General features: G+C 39.4%; 1 protein-coding gene across 1 annotated transcript in view; it reads right to left on the bottom strand.

Moving 5' to 3' along the window:
• Window positions 1-2425: 2425 nt before the first annotated feature.
• The window catches only part of kcnj3a (potassium inwardly rectifying channel subfamily J member 3a), a 47153-nt gene continuing 27487 nt past the window's right edge, over window positions 2426-22091 (bottom strand). Inside the window, exon 4 of the mRNA XM_061793024.1 lies at window positions 2426-6534. Within this exon, the coding sequence (XP_061649008.1) occupies window positions 5945-6534 (590 nt within the window). The 3' untranslated portion in view covers window positions 2426-5944. The remainder of the gene's footprint in view (window positions 6535-22091) is intronic.

Genomic DNA, 22091 nt, shown 5'->3' with positions numbered 1-22091 from the left:
ACAATTTAGAGTCGTTGAGGAACCTAACATGCATGTTTTTGGTATGTGGGAGGAAGCCGGAAGACCAGATTCAAAGCCCATACCTCAGATGTGTGAGGCAATCATGGATGTAAAATTTATTGAAAATTAAATAAAGAATCTTCATAATTTATTAATCAAGGGTTGGGCTTGATCTCTTAATGAGCAAGACATTGAATGAAAATTCCAAGACCGACCCCTAAATCAGGGGTTTTCGCGGAAATGTCTGAAATGAGATTTTCCTGAATTAATTATCTTTAAAGTCATTTGTTGTTACAGGGTCTTAAAGATCTTAAATCTTAAAAATAGCACGTTGATGTCAAATGGTGTCAAACCCTCTGACAACCAAAAAATAACAGTCAACTTTACTGTATTTATGTAGCCGTGAATCACAAGAGTCTCAAAGTGCTTCACAGGCCCACAGTGCACAAAAATCAATGACATCCCCTGATCAAGACCCCCCAGTCCCTCATCTGGACAAGGAAAAACTCACAGAAACCCCTTTAAGGGGGGCCGAAGAAACCTTAAGAAGGGATCACAGATGGACGAATATGCCTTCCAGGATGACCAGGCAGCAATGGATGCAGAGTGGGCAAAATGTATCACATGATACGATGCTGTAAGGTGGTAATTTAAAAAGCATGAAAGTTCATTTAATGAAATGAAGCGCCGCAGGTAGACCGCTACGAGGCAGTGGTCCTCCTTAGGTCTTGTCCCAGCCGGTCGATGCAGAATCCTTACAGCGACAGCCTCACTTCGCTCATCGACAGCTAGCCCCCTCTCCAAACAGGAGGGGAGGCGAGAAGAGCAGCGCCAGTAAAACAGGCAATGTTTCATTTTGTGGAGTATAGATAAGGTCGTTTTTTTTCATACTGATATAATACTATGCTCATATCGCCTACTCCTAATGATCACATGAAATGAATGAAAGGTCTTAAATATGATCAAAGTGGCTTTAATACAAATCTTCAGTTTCCTTAAACCTGCTTTTCCCCGAAGAGTAGAAGCTGGTATGATCATATTATCTAGCTTGTGTACTGTATTTGCAATTCCCAGAATTGATTTATTTGGGGGCTTTCACACTAGCGTAATTGAATCCATGTTTATCAAACTTGTTTCCTTCCTCTGTAAGGGAGAGACAAACTTCTTCCTAGGTTGCAATTTTGCCAGTGTCAATTGGCGAGCCACGGGCACCACAATATGATAACAAAAAAGCTGTCAAATGCGTTGGCACCACATCTGTCCGAATGGTACCTGGTGTTACTGCAGAATATGCAGAGGGCAGTGAGAGATGGAAGTGAATCATTCGCTGTGGCCACCTCTGAACAGGGTTAAGCCCAAAGTGAAAGTAAGTGACAATATAGTTTTTCTGTCATCATGCTAAACGTATATACCCTGCTACTTACAATATCGTATTAATGCTATAAAAAAAAGGTTCATTCGAAAAAAAAAAAAAAAAAAAAAAGGGTGGGGGTTGGTTATATAAGACGCTACAGCGTTTGCACTTCATACAATACTGTATGTTTAACCATTTTGGTCTTTGCTGACCATTTTTGTCCACCTCAATTCCTTTTTAATTTTAGCTGTTTTAATGCAAATGTTATGAAGATTACCAAAGGTGGCGACTTTTGTCTGACTTTGTAAAGTCAAACTTCAGCTCTTTAAATAGACCCATAATTTACTGTTCACATCAAATTGCACCTTGTGGCTTTATCAAAGACACTTTCGGCCGATTGAAAGTCATTAAGACTATCATTTTAATTCCTTGTCATTTACTGGATTGATCATTCAATTTGGGTGATGTGTGTTTCCTTATGCACTCAATTTGACATGTTCTTTAATGTTTTCTGGAGGATTACACCATTTAAAGAAACGTTTAATGGCTTACTGCACTCCAACGGAGCAAATGAATGATGCATATTTGCTTTTAAGACTGTGCTGACCATGAAAGAAGAATCACATTTTAATATAAGAGGTGGAATCTCCCACTGCTGGCTGTGGAAAGAAAAAATATTAGAAATATAATTTTAAAAAGTTAGTACTGAGAACAGATCAAAACAATTTTATGTGTTTTACAACCACCGCTTTGTGCAAACAAACCGTGATTTGAAGGGGATACAAAAAAAATGAATGGAGATTTGATACTAATTAACAGAAAAAAAATTAAAATTAATAAAATCTGTAAGAAAAAAGAAACAGAAATAAGCAGGCGACCAACCGCCTGGGAGTGGAGAATAGCGGTGATTGTCAGATAAATAAAACGGGACAGAGAGAAGGATAGAGGGAGCGAGCGACGGAGTGTTCCCTCGGTAACCGGCAGCTTGTCAGGTGTAATGCCATTGGAGGTTATTGACGTGAACATACAAGTAGCATGCAGTCAAAAGAGTGCTAAAACAATGCTGTTAGATCTTTATTCCTGAAGAGATTGGGTAATATACAACGATTGGAATGCATTGTGAACCAAATCATAATGTGATGGGTTCAGTCAACAATGAAAATGGGGCTGTGACTTCATAGAGATTATGGGTTTGGTATTATTGCTTTCATCAAGGAGACTGCTGCACTAGCTTCTCACTGGAACTCGTGTGTGACCATGAAGATCGACCGTTGTATCACCGGGCGGAACAGCAAGGTAACTGATCTACTGACTGTCTTATTTGACAAAATACCCAAAAATAGTGAAAGCCATTTAAGCATTTATTCCATATCCTTGATATTTATCTTATGGCCCATGTACTAGTAGACTCTTTGTCCTCAATAGTAGCACGATTCAGGACAGTGATAGAACGACTGTCTTATCAGTAATAATTCTTCCACTATTATATTCCACTACTGTATGACATTTCTGCTCACCAGCAGGAAAAATTGTTACTTGTTGATATCTGCAAGCTACTATTACTACTAGTGATGTGCTAGATGTTAACAAGTAGAATTTTATAATGTCACCAGTAGCACACAGTTGTCAACTACTGCACAGCTTTGCCTCATTAGTAACATGTAGTTGTCCGACTAGTATGCCAATGTTGTCCTACCAGTGAGTACAAAGAGCTTACTAGTTCATGGACCTTAAGCTTAAACTGGCTATCAAAGATATAGAATAAATGCTCACATAGCTTTCCATAAATGGTTTGAGCATTGACTCGATATCCATTACATAAAGCTTAAGAAAAGTGTTACTAGCATGACACAGTTGTTCTACTAGTGCACGGAATTGTCTTACTAGTGAGGACAAAGAGAGTTCTGGTATGCCATGGACCTTAAGCTGGTTATTGAATATATCAACTAAATCATCAAATGGCTTTATAAGCATTTAGGTGCATGTACTAGTACACTCTTGGTCCTCACTAGTAAGACAATCAAGTGCAATAGTAGAACAACTGTCTTACTAGTAACATTCTTTTTCCACTAATGCCTTCCACTACTGTATGACATTTCTGCACATAACTAGGACAATTTTTCCATGCTAGTCAATCAACTACATGTTACTAGTGTAGCAAAACTGTGCACTCATCCTACTAATATGCCAAAGTTGTCCTACTCGTGAGGAGAAAGAGAATAGTAGTGCATAGACCACAAGGTGGATAGAAAATAAATGGCTATGAGCATTTAGGTCCAGGTACGAGTATGCCGTTTGCCCTCACTAGTAAGACAATTAAGCTACTGCATCTTACAAGTAAAGTTTTCCACTACTGCCTTCTACTACAGTATGACATTTCTACATACTAGGACAACTTTGACATTTTAGTAGTAGAACTACATATTACCAGTGAGGCAAAACAACCAGTGGGCATTTTGGTGCAACTGGTAGGGTCCAGGAGGCTGCTAGTACATAACACATGCCTGCTACTGTAGTTGGGCCTTGAAGTATTACTAGTGTAGCAACATCGGTTACTATTAAGATTTAATTGGGTCAGAGTAGGTTAAAACTGGCCCTAGTCGTAAAAAAAAAACTTGACCAGAAAGACACAGTCGTTCTACAGAATTGTCTTACTAGTGAGGACAAAGAACGCACTAGTGCATGGACCTTAAGATGGATATAAAATGAATGCTCAAACGGCTTTCCATACTTAAATGCTAATTGATATGAGCTCGCCTCAACGAGTGATTGCGTTGTGCTTATCAAGTAGAGGGAGAGACCCTTTGAACTGAAACGTGACTTTAATAAACATGTGGAAATTGCGTAGCTTTTTGTGCCCATTTCAGGTGGGACATGAGATGCAGTGTCGAAGGCATCGTTGAACAAAATATCCATCATGTTTGTGCAACAAACAGAGTCATTAAAAATGGCACATGGCAAAATAGCACGCCTATGAAAGAGCAAAGAAATACAGTGAACGAACATGAAGATGGAAACAAGGTAATATAGTTTAAGGCTAAAACATCTTTGTCTATTACCTTTTGTATAGTCAATAAAAGGAGCATGCAATCAACAGAACATCGTCACAACTTTACATTAAACAACAAAAGCAAGAAACTCAAGGAACAAATGTTATGTGCCGCTCGTCGCCACAAACTAGAATCATGACATGTTGGTTTTAAATTGTATGGCTTTGTGCAATTTTCCACTCTCTGTAGATTCATTAATGGATTTTTTTTTTTTAATAAATAAAGATAACATGCCAGGAGTTATTGAGATTCAGTTCTACATGCGCTGTTTTCTTACATGCCTGATTGTGCTAATTGTACACTGTCCTAAAGAGTCCGAGGTCTCTCATCGTTGCATGTACACACCATACATCCGGAACAAGATGTGCTCCACTACATCGAATCTGTGTATCATTCGCTCTTTTCATTTTCAACTGCCAATCAAAAGTAAATCATTAAAAAAAGGAAAAAGTCACTCATTATTGTGTTATTTGTTATTTAACAAAAAGAAAGGTAAGCATTTTTCCAAATTCAATTTTAGGCTCAGATCAAAAATACTTGAAAAACAGGCCACTGACTGAGTTTGATTTTAATATTTAATTGGTTTGGTTTGCGTCATCCATATGTTCAGTGGTACACTCTATGTGAGCGTGTTAGCCGCCACAATAAGACAACTTGCATATTATAACCTGGACAATTGTGTATTGTTTATAGCAGTGGTTCTCAAACACTTTTCACCAAATGTAACCTCAAAAAATAGCTCTCCAAATCCCACCATAATAACCACGGTTAAAATAAAGTACTAGGCCTAAGTGTTCAACAAAAACCAAGGCAGAGTTTGACTGAGAATAGCAAAAATCTGCAAATGGCAGAGGTTTCCCCAAAAGTGATTAGAATTGCCTATTTTTAAAAGTAAACTTCAAACTATCAACATACCACAAACCGTCATTCCAAAAGACTTGGGAAGAGGCTCATGGCATTTCACATACTTAGAAACACACTGTGGACAGTATCTTGCCATGAAAAAAATATTCAGACTTACTGTATACTTCATAAAAACGTGAATAAGGCAAGGTTTTCTATGAATAATAGGCTCCAAAAATTAATTTGTGTAAACTGGACGTGAATTGGCATGAATGGGTTCCAGCCTTCCCAGAAAAAAACAAAACAAAAAACATACATATTTAAACAGAATTTGAAACAAATTTGGCTAAATGATGGCTCATATCTTGAAAAACTCTAAAGTCGAGTCACTCGTACATTATCTGAAGGCACCACTGTATTAGAATCAAATTCAGTCCTGTGACCCATTTGTGCATTTTATCTGAGCCTAAAAGTGAATCATGAAAAAAAGTGAATTTTTTTTGGGTCTTTTTCTTTTTTTGGGATAAAGCTAGATTTAAAAACAAACCACAAAATAATGAGTCACTTTTTAAATTGCCAGTTGAAAATGGAAAGAAGGAATTTATACGCAGATTGTATTTGTGCACATATTGAGAAGAATGTTGTCAATTCATAAATCAGGAATAGCACAAGGAAAGTTTAAAGACGGGTGTCTTCCTTATGTAAAGCGATCTGAATTCATCTTTCTGAGTTTGGGCGGCAGGTGTCCGTCCATCCTGCCTCCCCCGGCCAGCCGCTGCAGCTTGGGGGGTAAGTCCGCCACCGACTTGCTGATGGGCTCTGTGCTCATTTTGGAGGCCTTCCCGCCCTGCTTGTCGTCGGACACGCCGGGCACGGAGCTGATTCGCTGCAGCTTCATGGGCAGGTCTCCGAAACTGTAAGTCATCTCCGAGGTGGTGGAGCTCATCCTCAGCAGCTTTTTGGGTAGGCCGTCACGTCCCGTGATCTTCTGGAGCTTGGCGGGCAGCTTGGTGGTGCTGTCATTGTCCTCCAGGGTCTCCAGGCAGTCCAGGGAGCTGTTCTTCTCCCCGCTGTTGCACAGGGACGGCGCCATCAGGGGTGAGGAGAGCAGCAGGGCCTCCTCCTGCTCCTTCACGCTGTACGGCGGGGTGGGCACCTCGAAGGTGGCGTGGAACTGGGAGTAGTCCACCTTGAAGAAGCCTTCCTCCAAGGAGATGACCGGGAAGAAGCGGTGTCCCCACAGAACCTCGTCCTCGGTGTAGGACGTCCTCGCTTGGCACGTCATCCCTGTCAAGCGGCACAAACACAAGATGAAATGATGTCATATTACCTCCATAAAAATTCACTCTAGACAGGAGTGTCACGGTCGTTTTTTTTTTTACAAGGGCCACCATTGCAGTTATGGTTTCACCTGGCCGGGCCAATTATCAGCGCCGATATTCGGCCTTTTTTCAAAAACCATTAAGAGATCAAGTTAAAATGAGGCAAACTTCAGGGAACTATTTTTGTATTTATTTATTTACATTTTCAGTTTACTTTATAAGAGATGCTGCTTACCCTGGGAAATCACTGTACTTTTTGTTTTTGTTTGAACTTTAACCAAAGGTAAGTGAAAGATTAACGTTTCAGTTATATGGAAATTTTGGAAAACTTTAGGGAGCTATATTTATTTGTTTAGGTTTTCATTTAAGACATGCTGCTGAGCCTGGGAGCTCCCTGCACTTTTTGTTGGAATTTTAAAACATGTTGCAAAGCTGAAAACCTGTTTAATAAATATATGCTTAAAGGCATTTAAACTAATTGGTGGAGTTTGTCTTATTAAAATGTTGATGCCAATATTTTTCCCGTTACAGCAAATGAATATCAGCTTCACATATACCGATATGTCGGCCTCCTTGACTACTAATAACCGGTATTGGTATCGTAGCTGAAAAAAGATAAAAACATATGGGTCTATCTGTAGTTATAAGGTATAAATATAAAAACATAATAAAAGACAATACAGTATAAAGCAGAAAGCCACACACACTGTACAGTGAACTGCCACCAAAAGCAGAAATTGAGACCCCCCTAAAAGATTTCCAATCGCCTATAGAAGCCACAAGATAGAAGCAAAGCACCACATGAAGCGCTTCAACTCACTTCAACAAAGTTCCTTGGTACCAAGATGCCACAAAATGACTTTTCCCATTAAAATGCCATAAATCCATCCAAGCCTACCGAAAACAAACATTTTTTGGTTACGTTTTTAACACAATAACACTTTAAATTGAACGCTTGTATTTTCATAGTCCCACATTTTCCAGCATTCCAGATTTTCTTTTTTGGAACATATCCTCTGTTATTTGCTGAGTAACTCACCTATTTGCCACAGGCATGCCTAACATAAAAATATTGCTTTCACACTATTTTGTGCCCAAGACCTAAGTTGAAGTGAGGGCAGGAGCTTCAGTTAGTCAGGCCATAGCCTTGTCTCGTAGGGAAAAAAATGCTTTACGTCTGCTCCATGCTCCTTGAAAATGTACTTTATTTTTGTATTTGTATGTTTGACTGTGTTCAATAAATGGCTGCAAGTGTATCAGCATTTTTTTTTAAACTTCACTCCAGCGGCGGTGTGTCTGTTTACTAAAAGTGAAGACAATGTACATTTTAGTTACAGTTTTTGGCCAGAATCATAAAGTAGACTTGCATGATTTGCTTTAGTGGCCACATGAAACGATGTGGCGGGCCGGATCGAGCTCCCGTGCCTTGAGTTGGACACCAGTTATCTTTAGCAGTGACCGCAAATTATTGCCCAAGCAAGGACTAATGTTTGGAGATGATTAAACACGGTGGTGCTTTTATCACAGGCTTGGCACTCTTCCATTACAACCCAGTATTTAGTTTTGGGGATGCTTTTTCAATTTCACATGGAGAAAAAAAACAAACAAAAGGACTCAATCCATGACATCACAGACACAGCTGCCAAAATAAAAGCTTATAATTTACTGTCACTTTTTAAACCGATTGTTTATGAGCCGCTGCAGAGTGACTCATAAAAAGGACAATTCAACCTGAAAATGAGTGCGAGGTAGATGCTGCATTAAACTCTCATTGCATTTGTCATATATGATAGACTCAATTTGTCCACTAAAATGTTTCATTCATGTGGTAAATTTCATTATACAGAGGCCGGGGACATTTATCTACTGATTCTTCCACTCACTACTGACCATTTGTGTACTTACCAATATATCTAATTTGTTCCTTGTTGCTGATAAAACTGAATAATTTGGCAGAAGCAGTGACAAGTTGGTTGTTAAACCGGGTATACACATACCAATACCTTGGCAACTTGACAATTAAAGTCAGCAAAGGGCCGATTATTGAATGTCTCTTAAAGATTATCCTGCGATTATCTTGTGGTGTGGGGTGTGTTCAGAGTGATTTTTATTCATTTCTGATCGCTTCGGAAAATGCTGACAGTCGTAAATGTTAAACATGATCAATAGAGTTCTCCTGATCCGATCAAAAATCAGATTTGATTACGTAATTTTCAGCTGATCGGAACAGGCTCAAAAAGACCTCTTTTTTCCCCCCTTTCTTCCCACTGTAAAATATGGATTTGAAGATGAAAATAACAACAGTTGAATTGCTGTAGACTGAAGTGTTACTTTATTGTGCTGTTTCCCCGCGCACTCACAGTACAGCAAGCGAGACGGACAGTGCCGGAAGCAGCTATGAAAACCAAACGGCGAATTCGGAGAGAGAAAGCAGATACTACGAAGTAATTCTGCAAAGCCAAGTTAACAAACGTGATGCCTTGAAACTACTTACTTTCAAGTAGTAACATGACTTGAATTATTTTGTGACAAGGATTGTCATTGAACGAGGTAATAGTGTTGTTTGTAGATGACTGGAGTCACGCAGCCGAGCATCAACTACGCAGCTGCATGGACTGGTCATTATACATTTAATTAATACACACACTTCTAAATTACTGTAAATGTATGAAGGAAATCATATGTCGCGGTATCGGAGTCGATATCGGCTGATACTCAAAATCAAGTGACTTGACTCGTTCTGACTGTTGAATATTTATGATCACAAATCCTTGTGTGTGTGGTTAACACTGAGGTCACAACAATGGCCAACGAGGACGCAACCTGAAGCTTGTGCCGTTACCAAATAAGCTAGCAGATAGCCTAGCTTCTACTGCTGCTACTCTTTCTTTTTTCTGCACCGTGCTGCTTCTTACAGGTCAGTTTTGGTACTACCACAGACAGGGTTTAGGGTTTGGGGAGCGTAAGAACACACTTACCAATTTTTCCCTTGTCATATGTGGGGTCTCTCACATTTAAACAATCTGTTGGTGGACCCCGCTTTAGTCTGTTGTGCTATTCTTTACCCAAATGCATTTTCCTTGGGGATGGGGAATCACCTAAAAGAGAAATAAACTGGCTTCTTAACTGGACCAGTTACAACAGAGAAAATAATACCTAGCACAAATTTCCAAACGTTTTGTTTAATGCTGCTTAAGGATGGCACATAACAAGAGAAAATACATTTTTTTCTATTTTAGGAAAGTGAGCTTTCATCCGACAAATAGGGTAAAACACAACTTTTAGACTAAAACTCAGGTCCTCTGAGCTACTTGCATTTAGCGCACTAAAAAAGATAAAGGATTACTTGGTGGAGGAGCAAAACACAAGAGAATTGGCTGCAGCCGAAAACCCTTCAGACGGTCTTTCTCTCTTTTGATGGTAGTCATGATGCTGCTTAATGGGACTAAAAAGGAATCCAAGTCAATCCAGAGCTGTGTTACATTCACAACATACTAAGCTAAATCTTTGATCATTTTGATTTGTACAAGGATTGCATTTAACTCTGAATAGTGTTCCCCCGTTATATTGTTGGTTTATCATTCGTTGTACGGTATTTATTTGTATTTGCTTCATTTTACTCTGCTGTCTGCAGCCAGGTCAGCGTTGCAAATGAGAATTTGTTTTTAATTGCAATAAATAAAGGTTAAATAAAATAAGTAAATCATTTGAGCCCCTGTTATATTGTTCTTTTTTTAAAAATCCTTTTTCTGTTTTTACAGTACTCTACACTTACTGTAATGGAAACTTGTATTACTAGTTTTAGTGTGTTTTTCTATTTTTAATCGTGAATTGCGACAATTGGTTTAATTAGAAACAGTAGACAAGAAGTGCCTCCAGTCTGCTCAAGAAAAATTGCGAAAGGTCGAGTTGCGAAGCCGACTGCATGCATTTCCACGAGAGGAAGGACCCCCTGAATCAGCCGCCATGCCCCACCCCACACCTTTGAGAGCTCTGTCTTTCTTTTTTGACCACCTGGCTGTGAGTGTCTGTAGTATGTGTATTGATCGGAAGATACGACTTTATAAAAATCCAGCTTTGAGAACGTTCTGCATGCTGCATGTCTCCATGTCGAATTGTGTGACCTCTTAACAAAGACAACAAACTCCGCAAGTGACTTTCTCTTCAAGTATTTGTTTCAGACACTGTATTCTGGATTAGAAAACTTTTTTCTCTTTCAACATTACTTACTGTAGGCTCTTGCATGTGGGAAAGGAGAGTCACATTCTCTGACATCCTTTCCTTCCGTTTATAGAATGCCAGGAGAACAATAAAACACAAATTATGCAAAAGCTGCTGCCAACCACAGTTCATGCTCAGACACACACCCAGACTCGCCAGCATTACATAGCAACACATTAGGCCCCGCTTCTTGAAAGCACACATGAAGGCTGTTACATACTGTACTTTTGATTTGGATTAGCTTAATATCATTGCCAACGTCCAACTTTAACGAGATGTGTAAAAATGAAAAAAGTTTTAATGTTTTCCTTTTTGTTTCAGGATGAAGAATAACATTCTCTGGGAGTCAATAGACGTTTTATGCGTTAGAATGTGTTGTATACTGCCAATACTGTGCTAAAAATATAGAAAAAAGGCAAGGACATGAGGAATACAGTATATTACCTAATTTAAGCAAAATTATCTGCCAATAGAACAGGAAGATTTGAATTGGCAAGATTCTTTACAACAAATAGCTAGTCTAAAAACACTGATGTCTTAAAACTAGTGTATTTATACTACCTAAAATCATATAAAAAGTCTACACAACCCTGGTCAAATGGCATTTTTTTTTTTAGGGGAATATGAGAACAAGATAAATAATTTAGAAGCTTATTCCTCCATTAATGTGACCTATAACCTGTACAACTCAAATGAATAATAAAAAAAGGTACATAAGTACAAATTAATAAAACTGAATTAATGTGCTTACACAAGTGTTCAAAAAAGTGTTAAAATGTTTTTTGTTTTTTTTCCCCAATCCAATTATAATGGCGTCAGGGGTCCACTATAATACCAACTTGTGGTGTTTTTTTTGTTTTTTTTTTTAACTCCACACATAGTATTTACCTATTATGTGGTTTTTCTCTGACATTTTTGTTTGAAGCCTTCCTGATGTGCTGCCACTGAAGCCCCAAAATAGAAAATGTGAAAAAGTTACACTTGGAATAAAAGTGACAGGGGATCAGCCACATGTTATTGGCTGCTAAGTGGTGACAGCCCATCACCATTATTGAGTAGCTGCCATTATAACCCCTTGCATTACATCTTACCACTTTGCTTGCGACAGAGCTCTGAGCCATTTCACCACCTATTTATTTTATTAGCGTGAGTGAGCTTTCAAATAATCTATAATTGAGTTTGCATCTAAAACAAAAAGATTAAATCAGTTTTTATCAGTCCAAAGAGCCCTCCTCTTTAGCATTAAGGAATGGCTTCCGGGCACTGGTGTCAAGGTTTGTTGAAATCCATTAGGAAATTGGGGAAAGCGGCGTCTTACTATCATAGATTTTAATTACCGCCTTAAAGCCGCGATAGCAGCATCGGTCCAAAGTGAGATGAAGATGTCATGATTGGAAGTGGAGGCATCTGTGCCTGATTCCCAAGGTCATGAAAGAATTCTGCCTCTGTACACAAGCACAGATGTGCATGAGACTGAACATTCAGAGCATTGAGGGTATTCATAGTATTACTTCTGCACAATTGCCTCCCAGTCCCGAGGCCTTAGGCATATGGAAGTGTGCCGCAATGAATCTAATGGGGAGGAAAAAAAGCTAATAAGAAATATAGCCGCGGTTGGGAGTAAAGTGGGATCGCAATCTGGGAGCTACCGTGAGCCGCTCTAAAACCGCGCGGAATATGTCGCCACAAGTCGGCTTATCGAATATTACAGTCGATGCTGCATTGCCGCCGACTCCCCGAACACACCCACAAGATCAAAATAACAAGCTTCGGAGTCCAAACAGATAAAGCCAATATGTGCCGGAGGCAAAAGGTTGCTACAGTAATACACAAAGATGAAGCTAGAGCCAACATCAATTACTATTGTTCTGTTGCACTTGGAGTTACTGTAAGGCTTGGGAATGGTGAATTTCTCAAGAAGAAATACAGCAGCAGCGGCCCTTGGGGGTGCTATAATTGATTGCTTGTATACTAGGGTGCCTTGAGATACGTTTAATTCTTCCCTGCCCACTCTCGTAACTCAAAATATGTGTAGCTCTAATCATCTTTCCCCAGTGAAATGAAAGATAATACCATTAATCTGCTCCAGCCTGACCCCCCCCAACCCCTAAAATAATTGTAATAATTTTTTAATGAGAAAAATAGCACTCTATAATATTGTACTTTATAAAAACATACAGTAATGTGAATAATTAAACAGTTTTTGCCTCATTTTTTGCTTCAATCCAATGGCCATTGTGCTACTTATGGTGTGTGCACCCGGGGGCAGTTTAGTACAGGAATACGGATATGCATGGAGTTGGTAAAAACTCTTCGGTAAGCCGCAGTAATATCAGTCATTCTTCACAGAGGATAAATAGTATATGACTGTGATTATTGTTTTATTATCATTCTTCATATGTTGCGCCTCTGTTTGTGGTCAAATATCCGTTGCTTAAAAGGTTATAACCCCATGACACCTATGCTATTTGTTAGCAATGTCTATGGCATTTGGCATTTTTATTTGTTAGTATTAAGCGAAACTCGACTAACTGATCGAAGGCAAAGGTATGTGCTTGTTTCAAATACACAATGTGTAATTGTCTTTGTTTTATGCTTAGTTTCACAGTATGCAACTTTTGAAGAATTCTTCACTATCTGCCAACTGCTGCTTATTGTGGAGTTGAGTTGAATTCCCCGCCACCATGTAGCGCTTGTATCCCAAATTTTTGCTCGCAAGTCAAAGCGAAAAAAAAAAAAAAATGTCAGAACGGCAGCTTCTATCACAAACAACTCTTAAGTCAGGTCACTCATATCTCAAGGGACCTCTTTATCTCAAAGTGAAGAAACTTGCAAAACCATATTTTCAGCGCAGAACCCATGTTTCACATGGACATTTATTGCAGACAGACGCAGTGTTGGGCCAATGATAAAATTAGCCAAAAACGACAAAGGGGCATTTGTAAATGATTTTTAAGACACTGTTAGATGATATAAAATGATAAGTATGAGTGAGCTGAATGGTGGCTGGCATTTCTTTATCTCAAATGGTCATTGCTAGCATGCTAATGCTAATCTCGATTGCTAACCATTTCACATTTAGCATTTTGCTGTCTCAAATTCTGAGCACCAAATTTAAACCATATATACTCAGTACCAACATATTCAGTTATGCAGTTTAAAGATTGAAGTCCATCCCTCATAAATGAGAATAAAATGCATGTTAGTAGTTAAAAAAAAAAAAAAAAAAAACTTAATAAGTAGTAATCGTGGGCGACGATTATTATTCAATTACTTGATTAATAATCAATAGGAGAGTCCATTCTAAAAAGATTCAATGTTGACAGCCGTCAGTTGTTTACATTAATACGTATTAATAAGGTTAGTGGCCGGAAACGTTTGACTCGCCCCAAGTGCTGGCAACCCGTGCAGCGCCACAGCATGTTCCCTTGTCTGCAGACACGCACAGAAAAAAAAGTCAGTAATGTGGGCTGTCTAATCATGTTGAAAAGGGACAATGGTACAACCCTTAATCATAGTTATTAATATTCTCTCAATTGCTGTAGGTTGTACAAGGATTGACACCTGGGCCGCGGCATAATTAAAGAGGCGCTTGCGACACCTATGTTTAAGTGTGTTGCTAAAGAGCAGGTGTTCGGCAACACACACACAAACACACACACGCGCGCACAAACACACACATACAGTGGTGGCAAAGAGGAATCCAGCGCAGTTACATTTGTGAGAGATTTGCCCACATATTGTACAACAGGCACATTTGGGTTGAGTAGCCAAATATTGTACTCAAGTAAGAGTACTGTTACTTTTCAATAATATGACTCAAGTAAAAGTAAAAAGTAGTCCTCCAAAACATTACGTGAGTAAAATAAGCTCCTCAGTGAAAAAAATATTCAAGTACTGAGTGATGAGTGAATAACTTCTGATTTATTTTTTAAATCAGAGTATGCACGTCAAGTAAAATAAAAATAAATAAAATATGAATGTGCAAATTCAGATATTGCTGAACAAGATCACTTAATCTAAAAATATAATAAATAAAATCTTTATAACAGAGTCAGCTGGGATAGGCGCCAGCATGCCCATGACCGTAGTGAGGATAAGCGGTAACGAAGATGAATGAATGAATGAAGGAAGGAATGAGACATCTTTATAAAATATATTCTTTGTAAAACAACAAATTAAGGCAAAAACAGCCCCAAGAAATGGTCTTGTACTATATTGTTTCTACTTGTGAAACAGCACAATACTGTAAGCTCACCAGGTAGAATACAAAAACAGGAACAAGGCTGCAGTGGATATAAAAAGTGTACACACCCCTGTTCAAATGCCAGGTCTTTGTGTTGTAGACCAAGATAACTCATTTTAAAACTTTTTCCATCATTAATTTGACCTAGAATTTGTACAACTCAACTGATTTCTTTGTGTATCTTTCTGAGAGGGGAGGTGACAATAAACAACTGGAATTAACTTGAATGTGATTGACTTGGACTTGCTGGCTTCTTGTCCAGGTTGCAGAGGTTTCCTCTGGCCATTTGGGGTAACTAGGGGATTAGCTCTGGTTAGGACCGTCCCAGATAGTAGTCAGCCATTTTGATGGTTGTCTGCCTTAAACGTTCATTGTCACAGTGGTTTCATTAGTCTGCTGACTTTATTACTGTAAGTCTGCAGAGTTAAGGAATATATTCGTATATTCATATCATAGTTAGCTTTCTAGTTACTGTTAGAAGAACCCTTACCATATATTTAAGTAAGAGTGGTTAGCCTTAGCCCACATATGTTATTGTATCTCTACAGGGAACCTTCATCGTTGTCATTAAATATATAACTTGACATCGAGGAGTGTGTTTCTTCATGAAGGAGCCATGGTTGTCGTCGAATGCTGTGTCCCTGGCTGTGCCTTCAAAACCTAAGATGTGTCTCCCCTATAGTCATGGAAGGGGCATTCTTCGCTAGGCTCTTGACAGTCCCCAGCTGTGGTGTGGCGACATCCTGCCGCTCCATAATATACGTGAGCAGCTCAGTCCGGTCAATGTACCTCACCTACAAGTCATTGCTTGACCTCGGCCTCTTGACTAGTGACTTTCTGTCTAGCGACAGCAGAGTGAGGCTGTATGATGGGCAGGGTCTCAACACCCTGGACACACAAAACGTGTCCTCATCCTTCAATGCTACGCGGTCAACCAACAGCGGCTGCAAGGGGCAATATAGTCCCCATGACGCGCATTACTCATGTCCCCAGTGGCTAGCCCCTCCACCACGCCCTGCGGAGTTGCCATTCCCTTGCATGCTAGATAATAACAAATGAAAGACTGGCTGCTCGACGGATACGCCTCCTCTACGTTCAACACCTGCCCCCATCGAAATACATGTGGACCCAGCAGACACACCGAAAGCATGCCACACCGCCGCCGCCGTGCATCTACACTGGCAGCAAAGGGTGTATGATGACCTCCTACGGGACGAAGCCCTTGGTGTCGTTGACTCAATGCCTTCATATGGTAGTCACTCGTAAACATGACAGCTCCCCCCGCAGGACAGTGGACCTCTCAACAAGTTCTGACAATGTGAGACTTTCGCTATCGAATCCCCGTTTCACTTTGCGCGTAGTATCCCAAAGGACTCCTTGAAAACCATCATAGATGCCTGGAATGGCTACCACAGTGTACCTCTTCGCGAATCGGATCATCATCTGACCACCTTCATCACGCCGTTCGGCCGCTGGCGTTACACAAGGGCACCACAAGGTTTCCTGTCGTCGGTGGGAGGGCTTCAACCGGCGTTTTGATGCTTTCCTCTCTGACTTTGAGTGTAAAGAACGTTGTGTAGACGACACTGTCCACTATGACCTAGAGCAGCACTGGTGGTGGACCATTGATTTCCTTACACGTGTTGGTCAGTCAGGCATCGTCTTAAATGCGGACAAGTTTCAATTCGAGGGCAGGTGCGGCGACCATGCTGACTTCAGGGTTTCGGATAATGCCATAGAACCACTCCCGAAATACTTTTCATGGTTTTCATGGTCTTCTGAACTGGAGGTAGCCTTCCAAGCATCTAAACAGGCCATTGTGTGGGCCATCCATGAGGGCGTAGAGATCTACGACATTCAGAAACGTACCGAACTGCGCCCGAACTGGTTACTTCCTACTCCAACAACTTTGTGACTGCATCATTTTATTATTATTATTTATTTTATTATATTCATTTCCTCCAGCCACTCGGGGTAACTAGGGGATTATCTCCGGTTAGGACTTGTCTCAGACAATAGTAAGACATTTTGATGGTTGTCTCCCTTCAACGTTCACGTCACAGTGGTTTCATTAGTCTGCTGACTTTATTCCTGTAAGTCTGTACAGTTAATTAATATATTGGTATATTAATCCACTGCCATTGACGGCTTTAAAAGATTGGAGCAACGGCGCCCCATGCGGAAGTCAAAAACGAAAGTCTAAAAACGGATCATGCACGCAATTATTGATTAATGAAGTAGCGAGCGGCACGTAGATGATTCTAACGGAGTAAACGTACTGTTTCTTCTTAACATAAATACTCAAGTAAAAGTAAAAAGTATGCTTCATTAAAACTACTCGGACAAGTACATCCATCCATCCATTTTCTGAGCCGCTTATCCTCACAAGGGTCGCGTTCGTGCTGGACCCTATCCCAGCTATCTTTGGGCAGGAGGTCAGAGGTCTGTTACATTTGTGAAACCATATAAATGTTGAATCGCCTCATCATATTATTATATATACACAAAAAATTGATGGATAACTAGTTTTGAAATCAAGGGATCGTTTGTTCAGCTATTGTTAAAGCTACTGTAAAAAGGGTTTTAGTAACAAAAAATATGCCTGCAATATCATTATTATTTATTACATACGACAATTTTAAAATTTGGTACAGATTTTCTGAAGAATTATGGAAGTTGACATACATGATTTGCTTTCGTGGGGCACATAAAATGATGTGGCGGGTCGGATCTGGCCCCCGGGTCTTGAGTTTGACATCTACGATGTACAACAACATGCCTCACACAGATCTCACTAACATAAAAGTCAAAATCATGGCATAAATGACTCTTTTGTGTCTCAACCCTAAAAATAGGAATTCAGACAAAGGAGAAAACCCACATCTGTGTGTATTTCATATTATGGGCAACACCTTATGTAACTCCAAGAAGCCACGCTTGCCTGAGACTGTGTTTCTATGGAAACCAACTATAGGAATCTGTGTACTCCAAAGTCATAAGCCTCTTCGCTGCTTGTTGAAAAGAAGCAGTGACTAGAACAAAAGTCAGGGCTTTCATTTGAAAATGTGATTTCTGTGCAAAAGCATTTGTCACATTTTTAAAAGCATTTTAACCGTCAACACAGTTCTTTGGAACAAAGCCACAAGGCCACTGTTGATATTACAAAAGTTGGCTTGCACAGTAGAAATATTCACTCTTACAGTTTTCCAGAATTAGTGGCTGGACTCAAGCGTTTTACTCCCACCTTAATCCGAATCCCAAAATAAATACATCAAAGTATGAAGGGAACATACAATAAGCACAGTGTAGTGGTTAGCGTGTCTGCCTCACTGTTGAGAGGTTCTGGGTTTGAATCTCAGCTCAGGCTCACCTGTGTTTAGTTTTCTCTGGATCCTCCGGCTTCCTCCCACATTCCACAAACATGCTTAGTAGATTAATTGAAGACTTTGACTAAATGTACCATGCGATTGCCTGGCGACTAGTCCTGGGGTCTACCTCAAAATTTCACCTGGGATAGACTCTAGCGAGGGCATGTGCTCTAAAATGGATGGATGGATAATGATCACAGCATAACTCCAAGTCAATCACACTTCCGGGAAATCATTCTATCCAGCAAGGAAACAATAATGATTGTTGGGACAGAGAACAGATAGGAGAGGCAATTATGACAAAAGCCTGGATAGGGCTGTAAAAAAATCAAATCAAATCAAATAACTTGGCTAAGTCGACTTCATAAACAGGTCGACGCAAAATTTCTCCCTCGAAGCTCTGCCGGGACACCCCCAAAAAAGTTCCGACCTGAACCATGTTTGCGCTGCCGGAACCAATCTTTCACACGGACATTTATTGCAGATGGACGCAGTGTTGGGCTACTAATAAACTTCACCACAAATGACAGAAAAGCGCCTGTAAGTGATTTTTAAGACACTGTTAGATGTGTAATGTATATATAACATGATTTATGAGTGAGTTGAATGTTAGTTAGTGTTTTAGATTGTAATCGCTAGCGCGCAAATGCTCATCGCGATTGCTAACCAATTAGCATTTAGCATTTTGCGGTCTCAAATTCTGTACTCCAAATTTATACGATACACTCAGTACCAACATATGCAGTTTAACAGGTCAGTACACAAGGAGAACAACCCGATTTGGGAATTGTTTTATCAACCTTTGCCAACTCCGAGCACAGTTTTGCGTTGGTTTTGCTAACCCAGCTGACCCTGAGAACTCCCTGCACTTTTTGTTTTTGTTTCAACTTCAAAGATAAGTGAACTTTAACATTTCAGTTACATTGAAATTTTGGAAAACTTAATTTACTGCGGAAAACTTTTGGGAGCTACGGTATTTATTTGTTTGCGTAAGTTGTCATTAAATTTTATAAGACATGCCGATGAGCCTGGGAGCTCCTTGCACTCTGTTAGTATTTAAAAACAAATGAATATTGGCTCCAAATATCGTCTATTTTTACCTAATACAACGGAGTAAGCCGGAGAAAACCAACACAAGCACAGGGAAAACATGCAAACCCCAAGCAGAAAGGGCAGAGGTTCGGACTCAGAACCTCTTGCTTGTGAGGCAGATGTGCTAACCACTAGCGCTTTGGAAACTACTGTATAGGTGAAGATTTTGTGAGTATTAGTTGTAGAAACTAGCAGACGTGTTCGCTGCTGATAGAATCGCATGAAAATATGTATTTACAAACCAATTGGAAGAAATGAATGTCTTTGGAATTACCCCATTGTGCCAAAGACTAACCTTCTGAATTTAGCTTGTTTCAGCTTATTTAAATGTGAAGATGATGCTTGTCTTTTCTCTGTATATGACAACAAATTAAATACTTTTGAGTTTGAACAGCTGGTGGGCGGTAGAAGCAATTGGAATACATCAACGGGGAGCTCAATGATGAGAATGCTGCACTTTTCTTTTTACTATTTTCCGACATTTCACAGAACACATTTTAATTGTTATATTATGATATTATAATTGTCTTTTGTAATTTAATTACCCTACTCATTTTTCAGACAATAAAAGAGAATCTGCGCACAGGCACCTTCATTTCGAGACTCATAAACAGCAGGAAATGACAACGGTTGGAGAAAAGGTATTGGAAGTGAAGCTGCAGGGAAGAAAACATCATTGGATTCTGACGCAGCCATTGCTCATGCAGCCCGTGCAGAGCAGAGAATTGTGTAAGTACGGATCCATTACACTTCTTCTCACAGTAAATGGTAATGTATTCGCCTGTGTGACCACGTATAAGACAATACTATGACATTTCAATCCGCAACGGGGTGGCCCATCTCAGACAAGAGCCCCATAATGAGACATACTCCGACAACTCACTTTTTTTCACCGCAGACAAATCCGCAGTGTTCACCCACCAATGCTCCAACTGCGCACATATAAGGCACCTCTCCTATACAGTGACAACTTAAAGGTCGAATACAATCAGTTTCAGGATGCTGGCTGACCTCTGATTTTAAAACCTCTTTTTTCATGGAGCCATACCCTGTCGTGAATAGCAAAAAAACGCAAATAATTGAGGCCCTCCTGCCTGAAAGTTTTTTTTTAGAATTGCCTATATTAATAGTTAAATGTAACTATAACAGGTATTTATTTTCAGACTCATCTTGCAACATTACCCTTAACTAATTCACTGCCATTTCAAAGCAGTTTCCTATATTGTCAGCAGTTTCACAGCATTTTGACTGATCTTTCAAGGCCCACAGAATATTGTGCTCTGTGACAATATAAAGCACCGAACTTAGCAAAAGAGAGAGTAGATACTCTTCTTTAACCAGAAAAAAAGTTTGCATCTAGCATTTTCCATTCTTTAGTAATCAGCAGTAGAACATGGGTTGGTTTCACCAAAAACACCAGTATCTGATAAAAAGGTGGAGAAAGTGAGCTTGTGAAAAACGTCAAACTGAGCAGTGACTTTGATACTGATATTTTTGGCTTCCATTACACCTCGAACTATAAAACAACAAAAACAAGATTGAGAACGTTCTTTTGATGGCAAAATTATTTATTTACAGATATGTAACTAAGAAAGGCGCTATGAGGGATATTAACCAGCCACAGGGCCACAAGTTGAACATCAGTGGCTTTTACACCTAGCGTTCATCACTCATTACATGATACTTTCTCACAATCACAACACACACGTTCTACTAAAACGGTGACAAATTCTCTGTTTGTACCATACATATACATATTGTGTTTGAGCCTAAACTTGTCCGACTTCCAACATGTTGGCTTGTTTTGCCCTTACAAACGACGAGACAAGCCGTCAAAATAAAATATGTCTTTGCTCAATACAGGTTGTCTAAAAATGTCATTATTCATTTTAGCTAATACAGTGGATTAATTCGTTCCGTGGCCCCATTTATAACCTGAAACGTTCTTAAATTGAGGCAATTTCTCCCACTGAAATGAATGGAAATGCAATTAATCCGTTCCAGCCGCAAAATAAAATTATACTTGGCTTTTTTTATCATTGTGTGGTTAAAGATAAATATAGTGCAATATAGAAAAAAAGTGAAAACACTTATATTGCTATTATAGAGAAATAAAACACTAAATAAATATGATAACAGTTTATTGCTCATTAACTTTAACAAAGGATGGGAAGGAGAATGAGGATTATAGCCTTCTTCCATAATAACACTTAATTCTGAGTCCCGTGTTTTTTTGGTTTTAAAAAAAATCTTTTGTCTGTTTCTTTTCTAATTCATTGGTTGATTATGGAACAACAACCTGAAAACATTTCTTATTCTGTTCAGAAAAAGAAAAAAAAAAATCAGAAAGTGGGATATCAGATTGTCATTTAAAAGATTAATTGCTGCCACGCAGTGTGCGTGGTTCGGTAACTGTTTTCATGAGTGGCCGATCAGTTGGACACTGTTTTTTCCACGATTCAAAATGTTACAGTTTACAGCCAATCAAAATGCTTTCACTCACGCTGAAAATACATTTCCAGGTTTTTACGCAAGCGAGACACCGAACGGCCGCGGCTTCGCCCCAAGCAAAATAATTGCCGTATATAAATAGTG

The sequence above is a fragment of the Phyllopteryx taeniolatus genome, chromosome 12 (genome assembly GCF_024500385.1).
Source record: "Phyllopteryx taeniolatus isolate TA_2022b chromosome 12, UOR_Ptae_1.2, whole genome shotgun sequence".
Lineage (NCBI taxonomy): Eukaryota > Metazoa > Chordata > Actinopteri > Syngnathiformes > Syngnathidae > Phyllopteryx > Phyllopteryx taeniolatus.
Note: the sequence above shows the minus strand (reverse complement) of the source record. Positions and strands in the feature narration are given on the sequence as shown.